The 11,719-nt window shown below is 35.3% G+C and overlaps 1 protein-coding gene across 1 annotated transcript in view; it reads left to right on the forward strand.

Annotated features, from left to right (window-relative positions):
* LOC137654429 (protein lifeguard 4-like) overlaps window positions 1-10,546 on the forward strand; it is a 50,114-nt gene extending 39,568 nt beyond the window's left edge. Inside the window, exons 4-5 of the mRNA XM_068388033.1 lie at window positions 4,025-4,157; window positions 9,690-10,546. Coding sequence (XP_068244134.1) covers window positions 4,025-4,157; window positions 9,690-9,803 — 247 coding nt within the window. The 3' untranslated portion in view covers window positions 9,804-10,546. The remainder of the gene's footprint in view (window positions 1-4,024; window positions 4,158-9,689) is intronic.
* Window positions 10,547-11,719: the final 1,173 nt, after the last annotated feature.

Genomic DNA, 11,719 nt, shown 5'->3' on the forward strand with positions numbered 1-11,719 from the left:
TACAAAGCAACGTCTCCAAGATTCGCCAGCGTGGAATCTGGATATTGTTTTGAAGTTTCTTATGAGTGACAGATTTGAGCCCTTAGGTTCAGTTTCTATGAAGGACCTTACTATGAAAACTCTATTTTTGGTTAGTCTTGCAACAGCCAAAAGAGTTAGCGAGATCCATGCGTTCAGCAAGAACGTTGGTTTTTGTGATGGGAAGGCTGTCTGCTCCTTACAATTAGGCTTTCTCGCCAAAAATGAACGCCCTTCTCAACCTTGGCCCAAAGCCTTTGAGATTCCGAACCTTTCGGATTTAGTTGGCGAGGAGTTGGAAAGAGTCCTATGTCCAGTAAGAGCTCTGAGATTCTACCTGGACAGAACAAAAGACTTACGAGGCAATTTGGAAGCTCTATGGTGCTCAGTCAAAAAGACCACGTTGCAGATGTCAAAAAAAAAAATGCCTTGTCATTTTTTATCAGGCTCTTGATTAAGGAAGCCCATGCACATTGTAGTGAATCAAACCTTGGACTTTTTAAGGTTAAGACTCGTGAAGTCAGAGCAGTAGCAACATCAGCAGCATTCAGACAGAATAGATCATTGCAAAGCATAATGGACACAACCTTTTGGAGGAGCAAATCTGTGTTCGCGTCACATTATTTTAAGAGAGTTCAGACTCGTTACGAGGACTGCTACACTCTGGGTCCATTCGTAGCAGTGAGTGCAGTAGTGGGTGAAGGATCCACCACTACGTTCTCATAATCCCAATAACCTTTTCTTCTCTTGGAACTTCTATTTGTTTTTATGGTTGTTTGTGGAGACTGTGTCAGTCTTCCACAATCATTGATTTGAGTCAGGTGGTCAATTTTGTTCCTTGATGAGCACCCGGAACTGGTTATTGGAGGAGGTTCTGTCATAATGAGGTATATACACCGGTTTGACAGTCCCTATGAGATCTTCAGCCCCCTGGGAGGATCGCTGGATCTCATAAGGCTAGCAGACATAATGAAGCAGAGAATCATTGAAGTCGGCTTCCTTATCAGGTACGAACCCCTAAGTTTGTTTTAATTAACTCTTAATCAGAATTCCAGATATACTAGCTGTCTCTAACCCTCCACCAAAGGTGTTAATCAGCTATATATATAATTATTGCGTAAATCTTATGTTTAAAAATGGTATTTTCATTATAAAATAAATTTTTGAACACACTTACCCGGTAGTTATATATAATTTAAGTCCCACACTCCTCCCCTCTAAGAGACTAGAGGCATGGAATATATGAGGGTTCCTGGAATGGTTCCTAGGTACCTCGCTAAGGTGCAGGGGTGGTACAGCTGGCTATCCATCGGCGATGGGCGCGAGTTTTGAAATTTCTGCAGTGACGTCAGGGGCGTAAGCTATATATATAACTACCGGGTAAGTATGTTCAAAAATTTATTTTATAATGAAAATACCATTTTCTTTTATTGTTAATATACAGTATCTATTTTCAGTAAAAAATTATTAAGAAAAGTTTTAATATCTGTTGTTCATATTATATGTCTGGTGACGTCGTATCACTGGCGGAAAGAGACCTGGCAATACAGTGATTTCCTTCCTATAGGCTAACGATTAGTATTAGTATTCCCATTATCGAAATATTAAGTAACGATACAAAGTACTTAGTGGGTCTCTATCGGTTGTCATGTGTGCTATGTAGCGTAAATTTGACTGTACGCTAATTTTATTTTATCTCTGATAATAGATCAATATTTATCTAAAAGTATACTAATAGGACAAATATTTTCTTGAAAATTATATATTTCCTTTTACATTATAAAAATGAAATACTTTTGCCTGGTAAGTTAGTATTTTCTTTTAATTTCTTGTAAGAAAAAAGGAAATGAATTTATATATTTTGCAAGTCATCCTTCGTAGAGTTTACGTCGCGTCTTGTGACGTCGTGTATCTGGCGGAAGCGGGCTGACAAACCGAATGATTTCCTTTCATTGTGTTACCGAGTAATCTTATTACAGCATTCCCATCATCTAAGCACCGAGTAACGATATCAAGTGTTTTAGTGGTCTATATCATTAATTATGAGAAAAGTACAACTTGCCGTAAATTTAAGAAAAAAGTCTGATGACGTCACATTTCTGGTGGAAGGCGAGAGGCAAATCGAGTGATTTCCTTCCGATGCGTTACTATTCCCATAATTGAAACATCGAATAATGGTATATAGAATTTTTTAATAATTTTCAAAAAAATATGAAGTTACAACTGAGAGAGAGAGGGAGAGAGGGAGAGAGAGAGAGAGAGAGGGAGAGAGGGAGAGAGGGAGAGAGAGAGAGGGAGAGAGAGAGAGGGAGAGAGAGAGAGAGAGAGAGAGAGAGAGAGAGAGAGAGAGAGAGGGAGAGAGAGAGAGAGGGAGGGAGAGAGAGAGAGAGAGAGGGAGAGAGAGAGGGAGAGAGAGGGAGAGAGAGGGAGAGAGAGAGGGAGAGAGAGAGAGAGAGAGAGAGAGGGGGGGGGGGTTGCGTATTCCTTTTACAGTATAACTAATAATAAGGCCTATAAACGAACTGTATGGAAAATGTGATACCCTATAACATATTGGCGCTGATGTAATATTCATTATGAAGAAATTTCGAATGTCAAGAAAATTATATAAATCAGTGTTATTCGTACTATATGTGTGCATGATTGTAATACGGCAGCGTGACCTTGAGATCAGCTGATGCCAACCGAAAGTAAATCAAAAGTATTTCTTGATTATTGATATGCTCAAAAAATTGAAAAATAAAATATAAACGTGCTTTAATAAACCACAATTAAACAGTAATGTCTAATGAAATATTAAAGGCTTAATATTGAACTAGAATATTGTATGAAGCTTTAAAAATGAACTACCCGTATGCGATTGCGAGGGCGAGTATACATACACACAGAGAAAGAGCTACAACGATTTCGTATTATACCTAATGATTAGATGAACTGTATGGAAACTGATTTCATGAAACATATTGGTGCTGATGTAATACTCATCATGAAGATATTTTTAATAAGTTAAGAAATTATAAAAAAAATATGCCATACGTATGTACGCCATATTTTGATACGGTAAGTAACGGCGCTTTCAGATCAGCTGATCATAACCAAAGGTGAATAAAATTTTCAGTACTCGATTGTAAAATGCTTCCAAAATTGATAAATAGAATACAAAAATGCATTGATAGAGCATATAATATTCTATGAAACAAGAAAATGGAATAACGATACAGTAAGAAAATATTGATAAAATATGATCCAGATGATTGCCGAATCAAGAAAATGGAATAACGATAGACAGTAAGAAAATATTGATAAAATATGATCCAGATGATTGCCGAATCATAACGCATCATAATAAATCTACGGAAACTTCACTTTTCTAGTTCGACATGTGACGAACTCGACTTGCGACGCATCTCTCGGTCCCTATCTCCGTCGTGTATCAAGTAGTGTGCATGTTCTTAAATTTAGCCATTTAGGTACAGAACTTGGCTAAGAACATCTTTGTTTTGTATTTTGTTAACCCTTTTACCCCCAGGCTATTTGGAAATTTCCAACCCTTAACCCCCAGGGGGTTAAATTTTTTTTCCCAACACATTTTGCAGTATATTTTTTTAAAATTTCTCTAACAACCTTAATTTTGGTCAGAGAGAGGTCAAGTTGGTCTCATTCTCTTGGAAAATGCCTGAATTTTCTCAAAAAATTATAAATATATGAAAAAAAAATTTTTTTATAGAATTTTTTGCAAGGACGAACTGTACCTGTACGTCCATGGGGGTAAAGGGATGGCTTTTGTGAAACGTACTAGTACGTCCTTTGGGGGTAAAAGGGTTAATATGCCAAGTTATTTATTTGTAGATTTTTTTATGTAATGCAAGTGTTAATTTTACGTCGCCAAAGTCTCTGGATTTCTGTTAAGCTTACTCATAGCCAAATCGAAGATTATTTTTGTACCTATGGAATACATGAATTGTTTTTAATTGAGATTTATATCTAATATGGTATTTTTTTTCAGGCTTTTAATTGGACTGATGGTTGTGATTGGCTTGGGATTGATGAACATATTCCTTGGTAGTAGTGGACTGGAATTAGCTATAGCTGGTGGATCAGCTCTCATTTTCTGCCTTTTCATTGTATTTGATACTCAGGTAAGGTTTAAGTGGATTCTGTTGATTAGAATGTATGTTACATTTTATATTTTAATGCCTGTGATAAATAGGTAAGTTGGTAAACATGTTCTCTTATGATTAACAAAACTCAAAGTAGGATTATAAGTAGGTCGAAGACAGTGGCTCCTCAACATCCGGATCTCAGCATTGATAATGTTTCTTTAACTCTGTATGACTCTTGTAAAATTTTAGGTTTGATTCTCGACTGCAGATTTACTTTTCAGAAACACATTACGTCTGTTTCTTCCTCAATTGCACAAAAAATTGGCTTATTAAGAAATTCTTGTAAGATTTTTGGTGATCAATTTATTCTGTAGAAGGGTTTTAATTATTTTATTTTACTTTTTGAGTATTGTTCTTCCAGCTAGTCTTCAGCTGGTGATTCTCATCTTAATTTGTTGGACAGAAAATTATGGTCTATTAAATTTCTTATTCCTGATCTCGATATTAATCTCTGGCACCACTATTCAATTAGTTCGTTATGCATGTTGCATAAGATTTTCCATAATTCTGACCATCCTTTGCATTCAGATTTTCCCAGACAGTACCTTCCTGTTCGTATTGCTAGGTATGCAATTGATTTTAATAGTCATTGTGGCGGGATGTAAACAAAAACAAACCCCCACACTGATCACTCTTACTTTCAAAATATCCCACAATACAAACTTTCCCCTTACTTTACTTCAAACTGGACTATTGCACGAAGGGAAAAACAAACAAAACATAACCTTAAAACTATATTTACCGCAACCAAAAACAAAAATCACACATTAAATTCAACAGACAAAATTTGCTGGATAAATATATATCGGTGCGTGAGGGTACCGAGAACTCTCCAATAATCGGGAAAACAATAGCCTTTAAATATACCCAACACCGTCAGTCCACATACAGTACTGAAAACACTTACTCCACACACAGTACCGAAAAATTCTTAAACACTAAAAAAATCACCAATCGTCATATGTAACCCAACAAAAATAATCAAACTTAATACTAAAACATACGAGAACTTCTTAAATTAATATTTGTGTGTGGCCACCGTCGTCCACAGACTCTACACACTGGCACCAGTCTTTGTAATCAATTGCCACAACTTCCTGGCAAACAATAACGAGCAGTCAATTCGACTGTCCAATCACGTAAGCGGTGGTGGTCATCATCATCATCATTAAGGAACAATCTATTTCACAGCTGGGTCATCAACGCTCAAAATTCTATGCAAATATATATATCTGCAGTGTATTCCTATGTTCATATTATACGGTCCAGGTCGTCATCATCAAGCTATTCATACAAAGCAGGCAGGCAAGCAACACCTTCAAGGCCTAAATTAACTCCAAAGCGTGTAAAGGAATCCAAAGGAGCCTAAAGGAGGAATTATGGCCTGCAATAAAAAGAAAAAACGCTTACGAAAACTCCTAACTAACTAAACTATCGCACTATAATCAAAGATAAATAACACACTTCCTATCATTCATGATCGCGCCTAACAAAAATAAATAAAAACAGTACTTACTCCGATACAAGAAAAATCACTTCACAGCCGGCTGTCAATGAACAAAAAAACACAACCGACTCCTGCTACAGTCAAATAGAAAATCCTTTCGCCCAAGACATTCATTACCGCCCTAACCTAGTTAAAAATGTAAACAAACAACCTCAAATATACCGACAGTCTTTCCCACTACAAGCAATCATTCGCTAACTACCACTTGTTCTTCGGCGCACACCACGGACACACAAACGCACACACACACACACACTCTCTCGCGCGCGCGATCTAGCAAAACTAAAGCAAATTAAATTCTCTCTCTCTATATATTTGACAAAGCTAAAGCAAATAAAATATCTCTCGATTTAACAAAACTAAAACACACACTCTCTCTCTCTCTCTCTCTCTCTCTCTCTCTCTCTCTCTCTCTCGATTTGGCAAACAAAAAAAAATCAATTAAAATCAAATTAATCCTCCACATCATGCCTTCTCCATCATGAGGCTCAATACGATACAGTATTCTAGAAGTTTTATTCCAGCTGTGACTAAGTTGTGGAATGATTGTCCTTATCGTGTACAGGTATTTGAATTGGTAGAACTTCAAAAAAGTTTATATATGAAAGATCTGTTTTAATGTTATTACTGTTCTTGAAATGTTTTATTTTAATTGTTCATTACTTCTCATATAGTTTATTTACTTCCTTATTTCCTGTTTTTCCCTGTTGGAGCCCTTGGGCTTACAGCTTCCTGCTTTTCCAACTAATGTTGCAGCTTAGCTAGTAATAAAGATATTAAAACATCCTAATTTTCCGAATTGCTTATTGAATGTATGAGCTAGTTGTATATTGATGAGGTATTACACTAATGCTATCATTTGTTTACATACTAACACCCCCAGTGGAAAAAATAACTTTTTACCTATTGTAATGTCCCTGCCAGAGTTATCTTATTAAATGTCATGCATGGTATCGTCTGCATTTCTTTTTGCCCTTTACATTTCATGGATTCCTTTTAGTATCTTTCTACTTGGCTTCCCATCTCCATTGGCCGTTTTCCAATCTCTTCAAATCATCTTAACACCTTGATACATTTTAAATGATTGTTTTAACTTGTGATGACTTTATTTTCCTTCTGATCTACTTTCTTTACTCATTTAATCTCTTATTATAGGCATAGTGTACTGTACAAACAGTTAATCTGTTGCATCCACAGTCTGCCCTACAGTTAGTCTTCATTTTCAGTAACATCATTTATAAAAGTGATTTTTACCAATTCATCTCGGCCTTGAATCGTTGTACCTCATTAAAATCTATATTTGCTGGTAATTTCATCTTCTCCACATAAACAGTACAGGTCTTAAGACATGGATCTTAAATTTGTCTCTTTATACTAATGACATATTCTCACTTATCATTAGTTCAGCTATTGTTTTATTTAGTGGGTGTTTTGTCTCCTTACCAGCTTTATTTGTGTACAAGGTTACAAAAATGTTCTACTTTCTCCTTGGTCTGCTTCAGTTTTAGCAATTTTTTTTTATCCTTTTCACTATTATCACCTATGCTTTTACGTCGGCTGTTCCATTTTTGGTTTATTTGAGGAATGAGTTCTCTTCATCCTCTGCTCTCCTTTACTAATTTTTCAGAGCTATTACCTCCTATTTCATTGAGGGAATACTTTATACAAGGAAAGGCTGTGATGAAGTTGCTCATTTTCACCAGGGAATATTTTTTTCCCTTGTAACTGTGTGACTTGCAAAAGGTTCTTGAATGGGGCAATAATTTTTTCGTAGCTTAACGAAACATCTCGATACGTGTTATATTCATTATTTTTTTAATAACCTCATTATGTTTTATCAGCTTTCTCCCACATTGCTGTCCAACTTATCTTCCTCTTTTCACTGTCTTGATATTTGAGATGAAATACCATCGCTAGGATGAGGCCCCTTTTCAAAGCCATTAATAGGAGCTATGGGGTCTTGTCAACCAACCGATGAAGTTTGGACCCATGAGATATTGATATAATTTGTGACATTGACAACTTGAGGGTGTAACTTCCCAATTGATCACTCTGGGATTTTATGGGCTGGTTAACCCTTTTACCCCCAGGCTATTTGGAAATTTCCAACCCTTAACCCCCAGGGGGATATTTTTTTCCCAGCACATTTTGCAGTATATTTTTTTTAAATTGCTCTAGCAGCCTTAATGTTTGTCATAGACAGGTCAGGTTGGTCTCATTCTCTTGGAAAATGCCTGAAGTTTCTCAAAAAATTATCAAAAATATGCAAAAAAAAATTTTAAATAGTTTTTTGCAAGGACGTACCGGTACGTCCACGGGGGTTAAGGGATGAGTTTTGTGAAACGTACCAGTACGTCCTTTGGGGGTAAAAGGGTTAATATTTGAAGTAGGATTCTTGGCATTCTATCTGGTTTGCCCTGTTTGCCCGCCAACATAGAGTAGGGATGATTGTATTTATGTAATAGTCCCAGTCAGGGAGGCTTACATTCTTAATTAATATGGTGCATTTTTTTTTTTTTTTGGGGGGGGGGGGGGGGTAGGTTAAGGGATGGAAAGTTGGGAGTCGGTTCCTATTGGCTTCATTGGCGACAAATTGAACCTCCAGAAAAGCCATTATCCTTTTTAACAGATTTTCCCAATTTTTATTCCAAGAGTAAAATCATACTCGCTGATTCAATAATGCGTTGTTGACCTATTTGTACCATTATAAGAAAATGCATAATGAAAGTTCACTTAACCCCGGCTGCTAAACTGGAAGTATAGTGCAAAATTTGTACCAGCATTGAAGAAATATTGCAGGATTAAGAAATTTCTATTCAAAGTTATGTTGATCCTTGATGTTTCTTTACATCCTGCATATCTGAACAACATGGCTCTGAATTTTAAAGTGGTTTTCTTGCCACTATGATCAAGGCATCATAACAATCTTTAAGAGGTACAGCACTATTTACACCAGGCAGTTGACTACTGTATTCAGTTTTTTGGAAGGGTTACAATATTTATCAAGTGTTGTTAAACATAAGTACTTCTTGGGCCAAAGTAATGCAAACAGCAATGAGGGGTGTATGGAAAAAACTGTACTCTCAATTTGTGAATGAATTAAAAGGCTATGATGGGCCAGTCAAGGACATGATGAGGAATTTGGCATTTCCCACTAATGAACTGGAGATGGAATTAGAAGAATTTGAATAGTTGAGTGAAGCTCACAAGCAACCACTGACAAATGAAGAATTATTGGAGTTTGTGGTGCAACAGAAGATTGAAGAAATTATCTCTGATCCAGTCAAAGAAACATCTTGCTCAAAGAAATTCACCAGGGTTTTTATCTCTATCCAAGTATAGTAGATGATGAATGGAGAAGTGAATTCAAAGCTCAAGATAGAGACGACTGGCGAAATACAGTATAATCGAAGCCATTTGCGTCAATAGGCGTAGGAGGAGATGATGATGATCCAAGTGTTTGTCAACGTTTTGAGTCCAAGGAGCTTCCGGCCCAACCTTTTGCTAAAATTTCTTCTTGCAGAGAATATTGATTCCTGCTGGATAGGATGCCTTTCAACGGCCAAAAAAGAAATGCTTCAGCAAACGTCAGACCAGTTCTTAGTAAGAGTAGAAAAACAAAATGCTACAGAGTTATCACCAGATTTTGATGCGGAAGAACCACTGCCATTTATGTCAGGTTTTATATATAAAAAAAAAACCTCAATGTAGCAACTACAATATTTAGTCTCATCTTGGCCATCCTCCTCCTCCAATGACTGTGAAGAAACTTCAGTGTGTAACTTTATTGCATGCTGAAACCTACAACTTTATTGCTGAAGATGGGGAATGCTTTTTTCCAAAGAATAATTACCGGTAAAAAAAAAATCATAGTTGCACGAACGGAAAGTATAAAATATGGTAGTGATATATTTATTTTAATTGAAATTTTCCTCTAACAACATAGGGAGATATGCTTGATATTGTCACCTTATGATTAACTTTTACTCTTCACCCAACAGATGATGATGCAGAAATTGTCTCCAGAAGAGTACATTCTTGCTACTATCAATCTTTACCTGGATATTTTGAACCTGTTCTTGGAGTTGCTTCGTCTTTTGGGAGACCGCAAGTGATCTGTACCAATTTAGTATGGTTATGAACATTAGATTTGATTGTTTAATGAAAAATTTATATATTATTTTAAGGATACAAAAAGGTTGCTACAGGAGAAGACAGTTTTTGATGTCTTACTGATGTTAAATTTTATTTTTAAATGTTCTGTTGATCAGTGAATTTAATATATTAATATTTAAATTTTATTATTAAAGTTCTCAAGTGTTTTCAAGTTAGTTATTATAATGCATAGTATATGAAAAGCTGGTCAGACCAGTTAAGCAACAAATTTCCATTTTAAATCATTAATTTTCAGATGGAATATTAGGTGTTTTATCTCCTTTCATCTTCAAGTCTGGAAACTTGCTTGAAAAATGAGAATTATTTTCTAAATTTCTTTTCCCATATTTTGATTATGCTTTCTGACAATTTCTGTTATCAAACTAACCTCCATGTTAACATTGCAATTGATTGTTGTAGGTTTTCAAAAGTTTTCCGAGCACATGGGGAGATTTTGATCCTTGAATCAGGAACATAACACTTACCTACAATTATGCACATAACATTCCTTTCCGTAAATCACATACGTACAGAGAAAATGAATTTACCATGTTTCTCTATACATTACGTCAGACTGTATATTGATGCAAAATGAGTTAATGGATTTATGTAGTTTTGTTATCAATGTTATAGTAGTTCATTTCATGGTTGTGGGATTTATATGTCCAATCTAGATGGGAAGAAATTAAATATTAAAGGACAATTGCATTTTCTATTCACATACTGTTCAGTGGCATTACAGGAAATGCTACAGCTAAATATCCTTGCAAGTATTTTATCTATTGGTCTTATATGAAATTAACTTTTTATTTTATATGTATTCCTTTCTGAATCTTTGTACTCCACTGTAGGTAATTCTAATCTTTGGTTATAAAATATTTGGATAATACACAGGTTGGGACAGATATAAAATATTTGGATAACACGTAGGTTGGGACAGATTGGTGCCATGAAAATTTCAAGTTTATATGAAAAGTTTCATGTGTTGCTTTGTAATTCTTTAGAACAAAAGTTTGATGAATTTTATTGCTTCAAGTACAGTATTCAGATGTATTTGAAGGAATACTTTCCACTTGGTAGTTAATTTTTTCTTTATTCAGTATTTTGGTCTTAGTAATCTTACCCCTTATGACAGTTATATAATTTTTTGTTTATTTTTTCTACATAATCTGATAAAATCCTTATTTTTTTAGCATCAAGACTTAGCTGGTTTTTGTTTATTTTTTCTACATAATTTGATAAAATCCTTATTTTTTTTAGCATCAAGATTTAGCTGTCATGTAACAGTTGAATAAACTCGTGCACAAATGTGATTGTGAAAGATAATTTGTTTGCAAGTCTTGATAATTCTCTTGGTGAACCTTTCTTAACATGCAGTACTTCATAGCCTTGTCATGGGATAGTGCCGTCAGTGCAATGTAGGCATTACTGAAGGGAATTTAAACATTATTACTGAAGGGAATTTAAACATTATTACTGAAGGGAATTTAAACATCCCTTGGTTGCATAGATGCATCAACTCTTTCTACTTTCCTTCATTCCAATTTTCATCTACCTTCTATCTTTCCGTCTAACTTCTTTTAACTTTCCCTTCATAGTGTATCTGCAGGGTTTTCTCCCAATTGTATAGCACTGAAGAGCCTTCCCACCCCAGCGCCAGGCAATATTACCCAAATTTCTTAAATAATATTAGTATTTCATAGGGAAAGTATTTTTATATGAGAATGTAATATATTATCAAGGTGAAGTGTTCAAGAGTAATGGTTGTACCTTTGTTTATCAAAAATATATTTAGGGAAATTTGAGAAATTTTTATTATTGCTTTACATTCCTTGTACCTTGTCATTTACATCACAGGATTTTTTCTTTATTTCTT

This window comes from Palaemon carinicauda, chromosome 15 (genome assembly GCF_036898095.1).
Source record: "Palaemon carinicauda isolate YSFRI2023 chromosome 15, ASM3689809v2, whole genome shotgun sequence".
Classification (NCBI taxonomy): Eukaryota; Metazoa; Arthropoda; class Malacostraca; order Decapoda; family Palaemonidae; genus Palaemon; species Palaemon carinicauda.